Source organism: Pseudorasbora parva, chromosome 6 (genome assembly GCF_024679245.1).
Source record: "Pseudorasbora parva isolate DD20220531a chromosome 6, ASM2467924v1, whole genome shotgun sequence".
In the NCBI taxonomy this organism is placed as follows: domain Eukaryota; kingdom Metazoa; phylum Chordata; class Actinopteri; order Cypriniformes; family Gobionidae; genus Pseudorasbora; species Pseudorasbora parva.
Genome location: NC_090177.1, coordinates 39,543,971 through 39,564,620, shown reverse-complemented (window position 1 = coordinate 39,564,620; position 20,650 = coordinate 39,543,971). Strand labels below are relative to the sequence as shown.

General features: G+C 36.7%; 1 protein-coding gene and 1 long non-coding RNA gene across 4 annotated transcripts in view; one reads left to right on the top strand and one right to left on the bottom strand.

Annotated features, from left to right (window-relative positions):
- Positions 1-200: 200 nt before the first annotated feature.
- On the top strand, positions 201-6,475 carry LOC137079004 (uncharacterized). Of its 2 annotated transcripts, XR_010905390.1 has the most exons (5): positions 201-423; positions 735-776; positions 2,848-2,912; positions 5,211-5,276; positions 5,954-6,475. It is a non-coding gene; the product is annotated as an uncharacterized lncRNA (long non-coding RNA). The 2 variants fall into 2 exon arrangements; XR_010905389.1 differs by lacking the exon at positions 5,954-6,475 and having other exon boundaries at positions 5,211-5,832.
- Positions 6,476-15,676: 9,201 nt separating this feature from the next.
- LOC137078998 (hemicentin-1-like) overlaps positions 15,677-20,650 on the bottom strand; it is a 96,791-nt gene continuing 91,817 nt past the window's right edge. For both annotated transcript variants that reach the window (XM_067446900.1, XM_067446899.1), the window contains 5 exons: positions 19,371-19,427; positions 19,015-19,068; positions 18,773-18,841; positions 17,183-17,230; positions 15,677-16,830 (listed from right to left, as the gene is read on the bottom strand). In XM_067446900.1, the coding sequence (XP_067303001.1) occupies positions 16,823-16,830; positions 17,183-17,230; positions 18,773-18,841; positions 19,015-19,068; positions 19,371-19,427 (236 nt within the window). In that variant the 3' untranslated portion in view covers positions 15,677-16,822. The remainder of the gene's footprint in view (positions 16,831-17,182; positions 17,231-18,772; positions 18,842-19,014; positions 19,069-19,370; positions 19,428-20,650) is intronic.

Below are 20,650 nucleotides of genomic sequence, written 5' to 3'. Positions count from 1 at the left end.
TTAATTAAATACTTGACATTATTAACATCGTTTAAAATTTGGGCTTGAAACGCTCCAAATAGAGCAATGTATGCGAAGATAAATCAGCTCCGCCCACTTCCGGCATGAGACTGTGGCATGGCGCTGTTGTCCTCAGAGCGTTGTGAGTGACGTATATGGGTTCTGCGGTTCTGCAGTTAGACCTGTCTCGTGTGCGCTGCTAACGTTAACGTTACTGCTCGGGCATCTGTAATGCAGTAGCTAACTTCGGTTCTGTTCGGTTTTACATGGATTTCTACTTGGTTATTTTTTTTTAAAATGTTTTATATTTTGGGCGAATTTAAGTTGCGGGATGTTAATGGAGGACAAAAGAAGAAAGAAAAAAGAAAAAAATTCATATGGGCAACTTTTACCAACGTAACGGACATATTGGAACTGCAGAAGGTAAGTTAACTAACGTTAGTTTTATTTTTATTTTTTAAAATCTTCTGTTACATCAAGATATAAATGTTTAAGTGATAATCAAATCGCGATTACCCCAATAACGACATTAGTAAGTTACATACTGTAATCATTAACTACCAGCTATCGTTATTGTCGTTGTTTGCATGTGTTAATATTATAAGCTAGGTTTGAGATAAAAAAAAATCAATATAGAAGCTTTGGATTGAGTGAACTGACTTTTGAAAATACCTCTGTTAGTAAGTAAGTTAAATAGCTAATATTGTTGTGTGTTTGTTTCCCTCATGAACCAGAAATTTTGGGAAGAAAATCCAGCCTCACGATCTTCAGGGGTGGTAAGTATTGTAATACTAACACGAAGACAGTGAATTGATAACGTTAACGTTACTGATATGCACAGTAGTAACGTTAGTCATTTTATTGGAAGTTTGTCGTTATGTTAATATTTAATTTCATTTGTTGAAGATATGAAGGTCATTCGTGTGGGAGACAACACATGAAAACAGAAGTAACGTTTCACTTGTAACGGTAATTCAGGTTTAGACAACATGTGTGAGTAAATGATAAGAGAATTCTCATTTTTGGGTGAGCTATGTTTTTAGGGTCTTGTTTCCAATCTTGGAGTCATTAGAGCATACTTTATATCTTTTGGGGATCATAGTCATGTTTCCCTTATGTGCCATATAAACGTGGGGAACATAGGAATGACCCCCAATGAACCCAGAGTTGCCAAATTATAAGTGTTAAAGGGATAGTTCACCCAAAAATGAAAATTAGCCCATCATTTACTCACCCTCAAATCATCCTAGGTGTATATGACATTCTTTTTCTTTTGTAATATAATTGTATTCGTCTGGAAGAAGAATCATATACTTCCTAGGATGATTTGAGGGTGAGTAAATTATGGGCTAATTTTCATTTCTGGGTGAACTATCCCTTTAAACCCCTCCATTCAAATATAAAAATGCACATAGTGCCTCTGGCACAACCTGAATATGAATCCCTATTCTCTATGACTATTACATCATGCTGGCCGCTAAGATTTGTTACACTAGGGGTGTCACTCCCACAAAATATTCAAGGATGTTGTTCAGTTATTTAGTATTATTATGAATTCTGGTTAAAATCATTAACTTTGAATTTTGTTGAACTTCGAAATAAGCACATTGCATGGCATCATTACTCCAGTCTTCAGTGTCACATAATTAAAATATGCTGATTTGCCATTGAGATTTGGGGAGTTTGGAGGCCAAGTCAACACCTCAAACCCGTTGCTGTGCTCCTCAAACCATTCCTGAACCACTTCGCTTTGTGGCAGGGCACATTATCCTGCTGAAAGAGACCACAGCCACCAAGGAAAGGGTTTCCATGAAAGGGTGTAAAATAGTCTGCAACAATGCTTAGGTAGGTGGGACGTGTTAAAGTAACATCCACATGGATGGCAGGCCCCAAGGTTTCCCAGTAGAACATTGCCCAAAGCATCACACTGCCTCCGCCGGCTCGCCTTCTTCTGGTGCCATGTGTTTCCCAGGTAAGCGACACACCTGGCCATCCACGTGATGTAAAAGAACACGTGATTCCTCAGACCAGGCCACCTTCTTCCATTGCTCCGTGGTCCAGTTCTGATGCTCGCGTGCCACTGTTGGTGCTTTCGGCGGGGTCAGGGGTCAGCATGGGCACCCTGACTGGTCAGCGGCTATGCCGCCCATACGCAACAAACTGCGATGCTCTGTGTATTCTGACACCTTTCTATCAGAACCAGCATTAACTTCTGGAGCAGTTTGAGCTCCAGTAGCTCGTCTGTTTGATCGGACCACACGGGCCAGCCTTCGCTCCCCACGTGCATCAATGAGCCTGTGCCATGAGCCTGTGGCCAGTTCTCCACTGTTCCTTCCTTGGAGCACTTTTGATAGATCCTGACCACTGCAGACCGGGAACAGCCCACAAGAGCTGCAGTTTTGGAGATGCTCTGACCCAGTCGTCTAGCCGTCACAATTTGGCCCTTGTCAAACTCGCTCAAATCCTTACGCTTGCCCATTTTTCCGGCTTCTAACACATCAACTTTGAGGACAAAATGGTTACTTGCTGCTCACTTCAATTTTCACTATATATATATATATATATATAGTATACACGGTGTGTACGGCTTTCTTATATATATATATATATATGTATGTATGTATATGTATGTATGTATGTATATATATTTTTTTTTTTTTTAGCAACATAAAAATATGATGAAGCTTGTGCTTGTCTTTGAGAGATTAAAATTATGTTTGACTGCCTGTTTCTTTCCAAGTATTTTTGACATTTCCTTTTCCAACTGTGATAACTGCTAATGATAAAACTTTAAAAGTAGATAAAGCTCATTTTAACTTTTTTTTATTTTATTTTCCTTTTCTTTAGATCAAGCATCGGAACAATGTTTACAGGGCAGAACAGGTACCAACAGAGAAACAAGTACATCACTAGTAAGTATCAATGCAGTATATAAAACCATAGACCATAAAGGTATAATGCACTCCAAAATGCTCTATTTTCCCTTCATCATGCCATCCCAGCTTTCCACAGATTGTTGGAAAAGTGATTCATCTTTGTGAGTCCATATAGGCCTACAGTGTGTGCATAATTACACAAGGTGATATTCTGATCTTATTTTTTTCCAAGCACATTTTACCCATTTCACACAAGTGTGCCACACAAGTCCTAAAAACTGACTTGTTGTCCATCTTTTTTACAGTCTATGATTCCACACCATATTAATCTTGATAACTACTATTAATTTATTAAATCATTTATAAGGGATGTATAATTAAAGAAGGCTGAAAGTGAAAAAGGTAAAATGGGCTAAAAAAGAGATTTAACTCAGACTGAAGAGTCAAAAATTATTAAAATGGAATGATGCAATACTAATGCAATAATCAAAATTAAGGTGTGACCATTGGACAGCAAAATGCTTATTGATTCAGCAGGGTCATACAAAAACAGGCCGATTTTCCAGAACTGCAACCTACCTGGAGTCTCCTGAAGTGCAAGGTGTCCTGACATCTCAGACACTTCAGTTAGGTAAAGAATCCTAAAAAACACCATTTAATAAGAATCAAACATGAAGACATACATAATAGACAGATTGAGAGTGACTCTTGTGATTCTTATTAAGTGGGGGTCATATTTCAGGGTTCTTAAAAGTCTCTGATATCCTGACACCTTGCACTTCTGGAGACTATGTAGGTTGCAGTTCTGGTGGTGTCTGGTCCTGTGGTTCTGGAGACTAAAGGGTTCCTGATGGTTCACAACTAATTCACCTTAATTCATATTTGTTTTAGAAGTTAATTTATTTCTTCACCTGTTTTTTTTGCTGAATCGATGTTTTGCTGTCCAATGGGCATGCCTTAATTGTGCAATTTCTAGTATTGCATCTTTCTCATGGGTATTTAAAAAAAGGACGTTCCAGTCTAAGTTAAATCCTTTTTTTTTTGCCCAGTTTATCTATAAATGAAAACCTGTGTAATAATGATGCACACCTGAATACAAGACATTTTTCACTCCGAGCCTTTCTTAAAAAAAATATATCACTTATAATTTTGGATTTGAATTGGTAAAATGTGCTTAGAAAAATAAATCTGAATATAAACTTGCATTATACTAAAGCATGCTTCAGAAACTACATAATAATAATAAGTTATCTTATCATGTGAGCTTCACAATTCTCTTGGATTATTGTCATGATGTGTATACTGACGTGTTTGTTAAAAAAATGTTATACAAATGACAATAATTTATTGAAAAATCCCTGTTTGCACAATTCTACGAAAACAACTAAATAACTCTGTATTAATACATTCTAGACAAGTGATTTGGCAATTCCATTGGTAAAGAATGCATATGTGCGCAGACCTACCTTGTCTGCGCACATATGCATTCAAACACGCATACCTATAAACTAAACATGTAATGCGCATGTGTGTCCATCACCATTAAGTTTACACAGAGATAACGGTATTGTTTTCAAAAACATTGTGTTTTCAGGCCACCAGAACTCCATTGTTGTGTAAATGAATGTCCAAAACGCGTTGTGTAAACGTCCCCTTATAAAGCATATATATTTTTTAAAAACCTTGTCATTTTTTAATTGAATTTGCCTAATTAAACTCATCTGAACCACCTAATCAAGGTTTTCAGAACTACCAGAACATTCCAGGCAGATGTTTAGAGCTACACTCTGCAGGAAATTCTACACACAAACTGAAGGGATAGTTGACACCAAAATTAAAAGTCTATCAATCACTTACTCACCCTCATGTTGTTCCAAACATGTATGACTTTCTTTATTTTGATCAATTTGTTTTCAGTGTTTTTTTTTTTTTTCTCCATACAAAGGAAAGCAGTTTGGTTGCCAACATTCCTCAAAATATATCAAGAAATAATTATACAGGTTTGAAACGACATGAGGATGAGTTAACGATGACAGAATTTCCATTTTTGGGTGGTAAACCATCTCAAGTATTTTCATGTCTTTTTAGTTAGTTAAAAAATATGCCGTCATTAATCCTATATTTAATTCCCTTAAAAATATTGAGGGAAAGACCCTCAGCTACCAGACCCTACCAGATGAAACAGAAGACAAAAAGAAAACTTTAATTACATTAAATTGAGCTTGTTTAAAGTAAAAAATAATTAAAAAAAAAAAAAAAAACATTTATTTAAAATCTTTTTTTTTTTTTTTTAAGACTTTTCAGAGAATCATAGTGTTCTTTTTTTCTTCCCAGATGCACCAAGGACCCTGCTGATTACTGGTATTTTGAAGGATTGTTCTTTATCTGCTTTATCTTCTGGTAACAAATCATGGATCTTTTTTTTTTTTTGTTACTTCTTAAAACGCTTGTTAGAATTCTGAATAAAAGACTGTTATATTTGTAATCAGATATCTCGAGTTAGAGACGGTTTGTGGATTGTACCCCCCTCATTTGTGTTGAAATCCGATGGCTCAGTGAGGCTTGCATAGCCAGCAATGACATTTCGTTTCTCAAGATCCATTAATGTACTAAAAACATATTTAAATTAGTTCATGTGTGTACAGTGGTTCAATATTAATATTATAAAATGACAAGAATATTTTTTGTGTGCCAAAAAAAACTGACCGATTTCAAAACTGCTTCCTGAAGCTTCAGAAGCTTGACACGCTGATCGCGTGTAAAACCGCCAAACTGCTGAGATCATGTGACTTTGGCTCTCCGAACTGCTGATTTGACACACTGATCTATAATGCTCCAAAGCTTCTTGTTTTGAAATCGGGCATCACTATATAAGTCGTTATTTCGTTTTTTTTGGAGCACCAAAAATATTCTCATAATTTTATAATATTAATATTGAACCACTGTACTCACATGAACCGATTTAAATATGTTTTTAGTACATTAATGGATCTTGAGAGAGGAAATGTCATTGCTGGTTATGGAGGCCTCACTGAGCCATCGGATTCAACACAAATATCTTAATTTGTGTTCCAAAGATGAACGAAGGTCTTATGGGTGTGGAACGGCATGAGGGTGAGGAATAAGTTACATTATTTTCACTAACCCTTTAACATTTAATAAATAAATGCTGTATAATTTTAATAAACGTTGTACATTTTGTAAAGTGTTACACAGTCTTGTATAGCCATAATCCTAAAGTTTGAGAATTTGATAAAACTATTGTTAATTACTGAAGTAGTTTAAATGTTGTATTTTATTTATATCAATATCAATAATTTAATGATGGAATCATTCCATTTTATTTAGATTGTTTTACATAATTTAAACACTATTAAATTGTGTAAACAAATGCTGCAAATCAGAGTTTGAGTTGATTTGAATTCTTTTTATACTGTTTTCAGACTTATTTTATCTGCCAAAATAAAATAAATAATTTTAAATCTTTATCACGTCTTTGCATTTTATTGAAAGAGTTTGACTGTAATAATCTGGAAAATGCTTGTAAAATAACAGTAATTTTCTGTAGAACTACCATTACCGTCATTTTATTGAAAGAGTTTGACTGTAATAATCTGGTAAATGCCTGTAAAATTACAGTAATTCTGTGTAGAACTATCAGCGCCGTCATTTTATTGAAAGAGTTTGACTGTAATAATCTGGTAAATGCCTGTAAAATAACAGTAATTCTCTGTAGAACTATCAGCGCCGTCATTTTATTGAAAGAGTTTGACTGTAATAATCTGGTAAATGCCTGTAAAATAACAGTAATTCTCTGTAGAACTATCAGCGCCGTCATTTTATTGAAAGAGTTTGACTGTAATAATCTGGTAAATGCCTGTAAAATAACAGTAATTCTCTGTAGAACTATCAGCGCCGTCATTTTATTGAAAGAGTTTGACTGTAATAATCTGGTAAATGCCTGTAAAATAACAGTAATTCTGTGTAGAACTATCAGCGCCGTCATTTTATTGAAAGAGTTTGACTGTAATAATCTGGTAAATGCCTGTAAAATAACAGTAATTCTCTGTAGAACTATCAGCGCCGTCATTTTATTGAAAGAGTTTGACTGTAATAATCTGGTAAATGCCTGTAAAATTACAGTAATTCTCTGTAGAACTATCAGCGCCGTCATTTTATTGAAAGAGTTTGACTGTAATAATCTGGTAAATGCCTGTAAAATAACAGTAATTCTCTGTAGAACTATCAGCGCCGTCATTTTATTGAAAGAGTTTGACTGTAATAATCTGGTAAATGCCTGTAAAATAACAGTAATTCTGTGTAGAACTATCAGCGCCGTCATTTTATTGAAAGAGTTTGACTGTAATAATCTGGTAAATGCCTGTAAAATAACAGTAATTCTGTGTAGAACTATCAGCGCCGTCATTTTATTGAAAGAGTTTGACTGTAATAATCTGGTAAATGCCTGTAAAATTACAGTAATTCTCTGTAGAACTATCAGTGCCGTCATTTTATTGAAAGAGTTTGACTGTAATAATCTGGTAAATGCCTGTAAAATTACAGTAATTCTCTGTAGAACTATCAGCGCCGTCATTTTATTGAAAGAGTTTGACTGTAATAATCTGGTAAATGCCTGTAAAATAACAGTAATTCTCTGTAGAACTATCAGCGCCGTCATTTTATTGAAAGAGTTTGACTGTAATAATCTGGTAAATGCCTGTAAAATAACAGTAATTCTGTGTAGAACTATCAGCGCCGTCATTTTATTGAAAGAGTTTGACTGTAATAATCTGGTAAATGCCTGTAAAATAACAGTAATTCTGTGTAGAACTATCAGCGCCGTCATTTTATTGAAAGAGTTTGACTGTAATAATCTGGTAAATGCCTGTAAAATTACAGTAATTCTCTGTAGAACTATCAGTGCCGTCATTTTATTGAAAGAGTTTGACTGTAATAATCTGGTAAATGCCTGTAAAATTACAGTAATTCTCTGTAGAACTATCAGTGCCGTCATTTTATTGAAAGAGTTTGATTGTAATAATCTGGTAAATGCCCGTGAAATAACAGTTTTAAACTGTAAAAAAACAATCATAAAAAAATGGTAATTGACTGGCAGCAGCGGCTGCCAAACAAAAACCGTAAAAAAAAGGTAAAACACCTTAATTTAAACAAGGAAAAAATCTGTAAAATAACATTGTTTTTCAATAAATCTTTTAATGAAAATTTCTGTAAAATTATTGTTTTTGCATTTTATTTGAATTAAGATATTTTACTTTAATTTTACGGTTTTTGTTTGGCAGCCGTAGCTGCCAGTCATTTACCATTTTTTTACGAGATTTTTTTTTACAGTGTAGGGCAGTTTGCATTTGTCCAGCCTATTACAGTCAGTGGTGGAATGTAACAACGCCAATTTTCAGTGCTGCTGCCAATAAAGCACCTAAAAGCTGTCACAAATAACTGGCAAAAAAGTAATGATTATGAATATGTACAATATAGCAAGGAGACATGTTAATTGTTTAATAATAAACAAGTGTTTTTCTGTGTCAGTGGCTGCAAAGATGAAGTTGGCTGTGCTGAATTGCGATCTTCGCAGTAGTGAACACACATTTGATATAGATATATTTAATGCAAAACAATTAACTTTAAAGAAAGGCTTTTATAATGATAAAATTGCAATTTATAATGAATGTTTGAAGATGTCTCTCCACTGCATTGATGTAATTAGTGGCATGTTGTGCAATCACAGATCCCCTTTCTATGCCAAAATGTCCCAAGATCTCTTGAATGCATTCGCCTACATTCTCTGCAGTGTGGCTTACCTTAAGCTCTTGTTTTTAGCTAATTGTTAACCATTTCCCAGTCGTCATTAATCCAATGGGCATTTGATTATATTTGATTCATTTATTTTGTCTGAGGGGCTGTTATACATGTCTGTGATTATATTGGTGACTGTTCCACGGCTAGGGATATGGTACCTCGGTTCCATTTCTTGACAAAACTCCCTGAAGCCTGCCACATCCATGACACTGATCAGTCTCATGTCCTTACAAATGAACAAAATTAATTTCTCTGTTTTGGCCTTTTGTCGTGTTGCAGTCAAAGAGCTTGCAAAGTAAGTGTCAAGACGTGACTGTTTAGCTGGAGTTCCACACATTATGCCATGCTCATTCGAGATGTGACCTCATGTTGCTAGTGGTTGAATGGTATGCTAACTGTATCTTACATAGCTTGCATACAACTTTATCTCATGGTTCAACAATTTTACCTCCTACCGACCAAAATCCAAAGAACTTCCAGACATGGCTTTTTAGATTTTGGGGGTCAGTGGACGTATCTGAGAATCAGTGTGCAATGAATGACAAACTGTTTCATAAGCTTAATTGTCTATTGTGCACAAGACAAGATGGGGGGCATTTATATTGATCTACAGCAAAATGGCACAAGGACACAGGACCCTCTTTGTCTTTGATCCCAGAAAAATATATATAAAGATCCCGACCTCCGTTCATCTGATGTACTTGAAAAACACAAAGAGCTATTTCAAGATGAATATGGCAAAATTAGTGACTTTGGCAAAAGGTGAGAGTGCAACAAGGATCTCAACCTATCTTTCACAAACCAAGGCTTGTTTGCTTGGAGAGGAACAGAATTATCTCTCAGGTTGGAAAAAAGTGATTGGGCAACTCCCATTGTGGTTTTGCCAAAGAAAGACAAGATAGTTAGGCTGTGTGGCAATCATAAAGTCATAGTGAGAGCATTCTTGATAGTGAATATCTGCTATCTAACATGGATGATCTTTTTGCCACCTTGGCTGGGGGAAAAGTCTTCAGTAAATTTGATCTGTCTTTTGCATATCAACAGCTGCATTGGGATGCTGAATCCAAGCAGTATATTACTATAAACACACGCAAAGGCCTGTTTAAGTATCATTGTCTGGCCTATGGAATTTCCACAGTAAGTGAAGCCGCCAGTGTTCAAATATGGCGCTGACATCTTGGGTTTTGAGTCTGCGCAGTATTGAGAGTGACGTGGGGCTGCAATATCAAGGTCCCGCCTAGCCTGGCTCCGCCCTCCTACGTACTTTCGCTCAATTTTCATTTTTTACATTCAGTACTTCAGTAGTTCAATTTCGGTATATTCTCTGGTTTTTTTCCAGTCAAATTTTAACTGATCCAATCAGTTAAACTGGTCCGAGGAAGTGTCTGAGAACGATGATGTTGATGGCTCCTGATTGATTGCTTCTGTCTGTCTGCTGTTGGGTGTTTGCATCTGTTAGCTCTGTACAGCTTGGCTTTTGAATCTCTATTGGATATAATTCCTTGTTGTTTATATTTCTAAATATAACCCAAAACCAAATATTGTCTACCACTGCCTATCACATTAAATCTGGCATCGCTAGCTTTTAATCCTAAATCACTATCACAACATGTAGCATTTCACTAGCCTGTTAGCCTGCCATCCGAGTCTCCTGTTTCTCTTGTACGAGACTATCAAACAAATGGTGAGTTGGATAAGTCAACAAACTCAGTAAGCCATGCCACCTTCCCCTGTTACTGTCACTTGCACTGCCTGTTACATATTCAGTATATCCTTCTCTGTTGGCGGACAGGGCTTCACATGTGATAAATGTAAGGAGATAGTCAGTCTGACAGGGAAAATTTCAGAATTAGAGACACGCATCCAGACTTTATTTGAGAGTAGTGATACTGTAACAGCTTTAGTCACTGATGTGGATGCGACTAGCTTAGTGAATTCTGTGCATTGTTCGATTCCGGCTGTAGAGCCCGTGCAGCAGGGCTGGGTGACGGCATAGTCACGGATCAAAAAAACACTCTACCGTTCCGATTAGAACATCAAACAGGTTCTCCCCACTCAGTGACGCACCCACTGAGGATCCTGTTGAAAGTGCCCTAGTTATTGGCGGGTATATTATACGGAACGTGAAAATAGAGACACCAGCCACCATAGTCACTAGGGATGCCACAATTCTCAATATTATATTGAACTGTTTGGTACGACATCCACGGTTCAACACGTGCTCGTATTGTACATCGGTTTTACGTTTAAATAATTTCTGTGCTTTTTATTTCTCTCTGAATTGACTGTGTGTCCGTAGTCTATGAGCTGAGATAAGGAAACTCCTCCCCATTCAAACACATTGCACTGAAGTTAGGGGGTGCTTAACCATCATTCCACACATTACCATAACATTGCGAGCAGTGTGAGGCAGCAGTACGAATGTGCCGCGACCTTTCAAATCCATGGTGTGGGGACATTTTGGTTTTGCCATTGAGTATAATGTTTATGCCGAGGAAGAAAAAACTGTAAACCAAAAAAATGACTGTGTGCAAGCATTGTTTTACATGTGCAACCTACTCAAACCGAAACACTTCCAACATGACTGCACATCTGCGGCGCCATCACCCAGCAATATCACTCTCTGAAGGCAGGCCAGCAGAGCAGGTAAAGTCCTCAGAAAAAACAACAGTCCCTCGCTGAATCCCTCCAGCATTCTTACCCAACTGTTTCTGAGAGACACATAAAAATAACAAAGGCAGTGGGGGTGTTCATTGCCAGAGATTTGCAGCCATTTTCGGTGTTTGAAGATGCAGGCTTTCGTCATCTTATAAACGCACTTGATCCCTGTTACAGACTACAATCTCTCACTTTTTTCAGCACCGAGATAATTTCCGAATTCTATGAAAACACATGCATAGACAAATTGTCTAAAGCAGAGAGCCTTTCTCTACAGATGGTAGTCAGGAGATAACCACAGATAACGCTCCAAATATTGTGAATGCAGTCTATGAAGCTGATGGGCTAGGCCACAGATAAGTTGCTTTGCACATGTTGTAAACCAAGAAAGCAGTGTCAATCAACACAGTGTCCCGCCTCCTGGGGAGGGTTCGAAAATGAGTGACTTTTTTTCACAAAAGCACCAAAGCCCACCATGTTTTGACTGTGAAACAGGAGAGACCAGGACAGTGGTGTAACAGTCAAAGAACCCAAAGCAGCCATTACAAATGACCTGGCAAAGAGGTACACTGACCCTAATATTCATGATTACCTCCAAATGGCCACAGCCCTTCACCCCAGGTTTAAATCCTTGCCTTTCTTTAATGAAGACTCTCGCCATAAGCTCTACAGGAATATCATCCGAGAAATTCTGGAGCATTACCAGCAGGTAATATTTTAAATATTTTTTTCACTGGGTTTGATTTGGATAGTTGTATCTATTATTTAGATGTTTGTTATAAGTATACATTTAATAATGTATAAACAAAAATAATTTCACATTTGTCATATGTTATACTGGAGATGGTTGTGGTTCTGAGCTTTGTGTGCATCTGTGTGGGTGTAATTATATTAAAGGATAATTTTCTTTGATACACAGGGTCTAGTGGAGAATCTTGTGCCCTTCACAGAGGAAGACAATCCATCCTCTCCCCCTCACAAGAAGAAGACGGCAATATCAGGGGTATTTGGGGAGCTTTTTAAAACAGAGGAACACCAGGCTGGGCCCTTTCCCCACATCATTGAGGAGGAAGTCACCACGTACACGATAGCAGAATGTATTCATGTGGTGGAAAACAAATGAATGCAAGTTCTCTCATGTGGCAAAAGCTGCACAGCAACACCTCTGTGTCCAAGGAACCTATGTTGCGAGTGAGAGACTTTTCTCCACTGCGGGGGACATTATAAGTGCAAACGGCTCTTGCCTGGCTGCAGAGAATGTTGACAGGTTTATCTTTTTACAGAAGAACCTCAAAATACAATAATAGATAGCTGACCTAAGTGTTATTGCACTTTACATTCTGAATGAAGGACACTGTACTGGAGTACTGTTAAGTTCAATTAAAATGGTTAATTTCCGTTTACTGAATTACATTCTACTTTCTAACTTTACTGTGTAATAAAGTTCGTAGATGGGAAGGAAGGAGTCTGGGAACCGGTGAACATTCAACAACATTTATTAAATAAACTAAACAAAAGTAAACCGTGGGCAGCCCCTCACGGACATCTGCCCGCACACACATAACAAAACAAACAAAACTCAACGTAACATCCAGGCCTGGTCCTCTCTCATCTTTCACTGTCTTTGCTCCTCCTTTTATACTCCCGTCACTCTGCCATGGCGAAATGAGACCGGTGTGTCGCGCAGCTGGCGCTCATTATCACTCGCCACCGGCCCGCTCTCACGGTCCCTCGCCTCGCTGCTTGCCACAACATGTATGTGTATTTTCCAAATTTAGGAATTCATGTGTTCCCCAGTTTGTACATGGGCTAACCAGCAGCTGTGAGATAGTGTTCATTTTTTTTATCTAAATTTATTTAATATTTTACAATACACAAGTAATGTGTACAAGTGGGTTTTCTTTGCAATTCAGTAAAATAAAGGAATATTGCAATAAAAAACTGTATATTTTTCTACTTAAACTCTTACTGTTCCTATTGCCTAAGGATAGAATAACTAAAAAACACTCTGTGTCAAGCCATCAGAACCGAACCAAACTGAAAACCGTTGTTAAAAAACACCTGCTAGTTGTCTCACCTCCCAGAAGTCAAATAAACCCCAGCACATAGAGACTCTTTCACCTAGATATTATCACATAAAGACTGTGTCTGTTCCCCAAATTAGTAAATACAACAAACTCTCAATCCATTTAAGGTTTTCATAATGGTCAAAACCTTTCATAATGGTCAACAAAAAATGGAAAAATGGAGTGCAGCTTGAAGAAAACTATACTGGAGGTTTTTTGGATTTCGTGGAAAGAGAGCATGATTGCATATGATCTGCTTATTTCTCGACTCTCTTAGAAGAAAACAAACACAATTTGTAAACAGAACAGGAGTTTTTTTATTAGCTTCATGTGCAAGATTGATATTAGGAAGAATAATATTAGGAAGAAAATTATAACTACTCAACCATCTACTACGATATCACACCTGACAGTGCATTGTAGTGTCACTCAGAAGAAAATTTCCACTCATTCACTGTTATAGGAGAGGAAGAATTGTTGTCAACACACTGCAGTACATTCACCGAATGACAGCTAGGTAGGATTCTAATTAAACTTTTTCAAATAAAATTCCTCACAAATGAAATAAAACAGTAAAAATACATCACATCAAAGAGTAAAAAACTGTATTAGCTGTAAGGCTAGCATCGGTTATTCACTCGTTGTTGCTGTGTCCTTACCTGTTTATCTGAATGCTTCTAACCAATCAGGCAAACAGCTTTGAAGATGTTGCAAACAATATGCATTGTTTTAAACATTTTAACTGTTGCATTTAATGATTAGCATTGAAACTTCATTACCTGTTTGAAATAATCATTTAAATAAGTCGATTTGAGGAGGATGCATTAAGCATTGAAGCCAAAGCGAGCGTCTTGGTTGTCCCCAGATGGCTGGATGCAGTTTAGGTCATAAAGCCTGCCCTCACCATGAAATGCAATGTGACATAGACTAAAGCTACACTATGTAATTTCTGTCCACTAGAGGGCGTCTATTCAAAACAAAGGTGTAGTTTGATGACGCCAAGTTTGAGCGCAGAATCTTGTGACGTGGTTTTCACCTCACAGTCGGTGGAAAAGAATCAGGATAGGACTCGGGCAGAAATCATGTTCATGGACACGATTATCAACGTTACTAGTATGAAGCAAAGCAGGGCCGAGTGTTGAGGAGCTGAGCAAGGCCGCTGGAGCGATTGATACACACATACGACTCGCGAGCAGCGGGACTTTTATTACGACGGGACACAGTCGCCGACGCCATTCCTGTTTTCCGGTCATGATTATGAGGTAACACAGCTCTGTTTATCATATTGAATACATCTGAGAGTGTTTAAAATGATGTTATGATGTTACTCTGTGCGTTCGCTCAGCGGCTGCTGTGACACTTGTCCACACTGATAAGAGTTAAGCGCTTCTGCAGAATAAAATCGGAAACCGAGGCTAATGCAGATATTAAGCAATTGACAGGTGACACTTCCCGGTTCCTTGGTTAAAACAGCAATTTTCTCACAAGTTACAAATAGTTGGAAACATTTGGGATATTGTAAGAACTCAAATGAACAGCATATATAACACTGGCCTGGTGGTTTTTGGATATTTTACTGCAAAAATAATACATAGTGCACCTTAAATTAACAATCAAATTACACTTCAATTTTTTTTTTCCAAAAATGGTTTCCGTCATTTTAGGTAGATTTTTTTTTTTTTATCATGCTGATGTTAGTTCAAGTTTTCATTCTCTAAATACGTTTGGTTAAGGTTTAGTATTTTCATGCTATAAAAATGGTGGTGTGACGTTATGATTGAGAGATTAGATTGACAGCTTCTCTGACTGCAATAGTCACTGACGCACTAACAGACATTTTTTTGAAAAAAAAACCTGTAATCATTGATGAAGAATATTGATTATTTAGACTGTGTTTGTATTCATATAGGAGCTAATATGTGTCTCTACCATGCAGGACACTTCTGTGCTGTTTAACACTCTTACCATGTGTGGAAAGCACATGAGAGATTGTGACTCATGTTGTCTTCAGTTCACACTCAATGTGAATTATAAACCTTTGTAAAGATTATTGGCTAATGTTTGTTTCTTATTCCGAAAACCGACAGTTACATTTTTTTTGTTGCCATTTATAACTTCCAGTTGTTTTCACGCTGCGTTGTTTCAAGGACATGCCAACAATAGTGGGAAAATATTCAAGAATTATTCATGAATATTCATGTATACTCCACTCACTTGAACAGTTTTTCACAGGAACTCAATATTACACAACACCCAACACCTTGATTTATTCAGAGATATGACAATACATGCACAGTATATAGAATACATTCCTATACGAAAACCATTAGCAAGTCTGTTTATAAAATATAAACACCTATCAATACCAGAATGATACAGCCCTGCCATAATGACACACACTAAAAAATATTTTTTTTTTGGTTTTTGTTGGTTTAACTTAAAAAAGTAAGTAACCTGGTTGCCTTAATTTTGAGATTATTGGAATAAAAAATTTGAGTTGATACAATGAAGGAAATTTGTTTAACAAATAGAAACAAAATATTATTGTATCTGAACCACATAAAAAATTTGATAAATCATGAAAATAGCACTATTTGGCATGTTTCACTGCGTCATCAGAACTAAAACACACACAATTACCCAATATGCTCACAAAATCTTTTAATAATATTTTAATAAAGGTTGTCAAATTAAAAAAAAAAATTGTATTAACTCAAAATTTTAATTTCAATGAACTCCATTTTAAGGTTTGTTTTCTAAATAATTTTTACACTGCAGGGTAAGGCAAAAAGATTGATGATGCATTGACTCATTTATAATTTTATTAGTTTTGAATAGAAAAAAGTTACATAGTTTAACTTAAAGTTAGTTTTGTGTAAATTAAATGAAGAAAGGTCTTACATGTTTATTTGAATGTCCCGAACCGACACACTAAAAACACACACAAACAATATCTCAAATAAAATGCGCATAAACTACATATTTTCAAGCAGGTGGCACACATATTGTAAAAAATAAAATATGGTATTCAATATGCAAATAAATTACAAAACAAGAAAATAACCTTTGTCAATATTGCAAGTAACATATGAAACAAACTGGGTTACAAATATAACTTTGATTACTTCAAAAAAAAAAAAAAAATTGTCTGTTATTCGTCTCCCGCTACGATTACTGTCCTCATTTAAGGCAGTATGCTGTCTCCACAACACTACAGTTCAATTCTACATTTACTCAAACTGTAAACAAGCTGGGTTTCAGCCCTTAAAAGTATGCAAAAGTGCAGCTGCTACTAGACAAAGTGCTGTGCTAATGCAATATTTGTTTAATTTAAGCATATGACCTTTAGCTGCATCAGTGCAAATATAGAAACTCCATCATGATGTTGATTGCTGACATAACGGTTCAGAGTCCTGGAGAGGCAGAAACATGACAATAAGTTCAAAATCTGTGTTTATGGGTTTATCATACTAACAATTGTTAATCTCAGGTTTCGAGATTTCACACTACATTTAAAAACCATGGATGCGTCTTTTTATTGGCATATTTACAGGGATAATAACAGTGCTTATTATTTTTTAGGTTATGTTTTTATGACTGTACAAAGTGCATGAATATTTAATAAAGCATTGAAACCCAGATAAATTTATGACCCAGAGTTTAAAGATGTTAAATCAGGCTTGGTGTGAACCACTTTTTAACACCAAGAAGAATTACCTTTAAGGCCAAGTTCAAAACCCCTTTAAAATAGTGCCATTTAAATACCTTTAAAGGAAGTCAGGCCATTAGCTTCTGCTGCTGGTGAGTCTTCATCTTCAAGAGAGCAATTGTGAGAGTCATTTGTGATAACTGATTTCTGAGATTGTGTAATTATTGCTCACAAACATTATAATCCTGTATTTTATGCATACTCTTAAAAATAAAGGTTCTTCATTAGCATTGATGGTTCAATAAAGAACTTTTAACATCAGACAAAACTTGTCATTGCACTTCCTTTCAGTGCAAAAAAAAAAGTTCTTTAGTTTATTCCAATTTTTTTTTTCATTAAGAAAAAAAAAACTTATCACAAAAAGTTATTTCTTTTCTGCATCATGAAAAAAACCCTTTGTAACCTTTATTTTTAACATTGTAATGTAATCTCAAAAAATGATGTGCTGGCTAAACAGCTAATTAACAGTTAGCATCAATATTTTTTGAGAAAATGTAATGAAATTAAGTAGAGGACCATAATAATTTCTAACATAAACAGTTTTCTAAGTTAATTACTCAATTAAGTTGTTACTTAAACTTCAAATGTTTAATTAAATCAATAAATTACATTTTTTCTTTTTTTTATGGTCCACTGAATTACATTTTATAGTGCTGAAAATAAAAATCTTGATTTATGTTACAAATCTTATGATACGATAGACCGGGGCTATTCAAATCTTGTGTGGTGCAAAGTATAGCTCCAACCCTGATCAAACACACTCACCTGTGATTCTCTAATGATCCTGAAGACACTAGGTGCGTTTACATGGAGCACTGTGATCAGTTTAAAAGTCCAATCCGAATAAAAAAATGCTCCATATAAACACCTCAATCGGAATAAAAATGCCCAAACTGAATGAAATTGTAATCCGTTTGAGAGGGGTGGGATAAACCTTTTCATGAACCGATCAAACAAAAGTTTTGAACCATGTAAACGACCGATTATGTTCAGTGTACGTCCTTATATGACGTGATACACAGCATATACCTTCACCACTGACCGCGCGCCGCGCTCACACGCAGCCGCAGGCTATAATGTTGAGAGGAAAGTAAATTTTGAACTTTCTATTTCGTAAGAAGTTATGAAGATAATATTGGCATGACACAGACATAGCCTGGCTGCATCCTCTCATCTTGACAGAGTTTGTCCCAGGCACTTTTTACTTCAACTGCGCCTGACAGAATTAATTTTTTTCTGAGATGATTACACTTTAACAAATAAATAGCTTTTATATAACCGTATAAGTCCAGGTGGCCGTTAAGAGTTGCTATGGCATCCGTAAACACATTCAGCTACTGAACAGGACAGCGTCCACATTTCTGATGCGGCAGACAAACGCTCTGTGATGATTGCGATTTAAAGTCAGCACAATATAAACCCCAGATTGGTTTAGATAACGTCTCATGTAAACAGACCACTAAATCTTTCAATCTGAATAATTTTAATCAGAATGATAAAAAAGTGAGCATGTAAACGTGGCTTCTGATTGGCATGTTCAGGTGTGTTTGATTAGGGTTGGAGCTAAACTCTGCAACGCATTGGCCCTCTAGGGCAAGACTTGAATAGCCCTGCGATAGCCATTATATGTTTGTTAGGTCTCTTACCTTTAATCGCACCATCCACACAAACGGCTGAAACACGATCAGCGAGCAGTGCTTCTTTTTCCTTACATTCTGAATGATATTAGAATGTGGTGATTTATTTTAGTTTAAATGAAAGAAAGTCACTAATAGCGTTTCATATGATATTATCACAAAGGCTTGAGACATAAAATAGTACCATTTGTTAAAGTAAATAATTACATTTTTGATAGTAAGGTCAGCCAAACTCAGTAAAATGCACATACCCTCCATCTCTATGGGACTGTTGTCCATGTACTCCTCTAAGGGTGACGCCGTTTCTGGAGAGTAATTAAAGACCCATATTTAAATGTGGATAATGTGGGGACTCTCCATAGACGTGATGGTTTTTATACTGTGCAAATTGTATATTCTCTCCCTTTACACTAACCTTACCCCTTAAACCTAACCATCACAGAAAACTTTCAGCATTTTTACATTTTCAAAAAAAAAAAAAAACATCACTTAGTATAATGTATAAGCTTGTTTCCTCATGGAGACCAAAAATGTCCCCACAAGGTCAGACATTTCTGGTATTACTATACTTGTGATAGTACTATAACATTTGGTCCCCATAACTTACGATTCTTGGAGTCTGCCATTGAGAAAAACAAGTCTTCTTGTGCTGGTTCTTTTTTCTCTAAAGATAATGAGAAAAACAAAAGTTTTGTGAGAAGTAATATTAAGTAAAGCTAAATATTACAGTTTTTACTGTATTGTTGATCAAATAAATGCAGTCTTAGTGAGCATAAGAGTATTATTTTAGACAATTTTTTAACTCTTGCAAAACCCCAAAAAATGGCTGAATCCACGTCAAAGGCTTACGTGTTTAATAGCAATTTTATATATTTAGGCAGAAATCTAAAGAATCAGAAAGCTTTATTGCCAAGTGTGCTTTCTTACACAAGGGATTTTTCTTGGTGTTGAAGCTTCCTGTTCACATATACAATACAAATACCACATAGTAATAAAAAAATTACTTAATTTGTGGTTGGGGAATTTCTGTTTTGGGGGGGGGGGGGGGGGGGATAAGGGTAACTGTTCGAGATGTGGGAAGAAACTGTTCCCTTGCCGTCTTGACGGTAACGGTTCAAACAAGAGGTGTCCGGGGAGAGTGGAGACTGTGATGATTTTACCCGCTCTCTTCCTCACTCTGGAAGAGTACAGGTCCTGGTGGGTTGGCAGGGGAGCACCAATAATCCTTTCTGCAGTCTGGATGGTATGTTGCAGTCTCCTGATGTCTAATTTGGTAGCTGAACTAAACCAGACAGTGATGGAAGTGCATTTTAAAGAGTCAATGACAGCTGAGTAGAACTGAATCAGCTGCTCCGCTGGCAGGTTGAACTTCTTCAGCTGATGAAGGAAGTACAGTCTCTACTGGTCTTTTTCCCAATTGAGTCAATGTGATTGTCCCACTTCAGGTCCTGAGAGATGGTAGTGCCCAGGAACCTGAATGACTCCACTGCTTCCACAGTGCTGTTCATGATGGTGAGTGAGGAGAGTGCTGGGCTGTTCCTCCTGAAGTCCACTATCATCTCCACCGTTTTGAGTGCGTTTAGCTCAAAGTTGTTATAACTGCACTAGACAGCCAACTGTTCAAACACCAGTCTGTAAGCAGGCTCGTCACTGTTCTGGATAAGGCTGATGACAGTGGTGTCATCTGCAAATTTCAGGAGCTTGACAGAGGGGTCTTTAGAAGTACAGTCATTGGTGTACAGAGAGAAGAATAGTGGGGAGAGAACGCAGCCCAGTCCTGGATGTGAGTTTACCCAGTCTCACTAGCCATTGCCGGTCTGTCAGGAAGATTGGTGATCCACTGACAGATTGAGGATGCAATGACGAGCTGGGTTAGTTTGGCTGTGA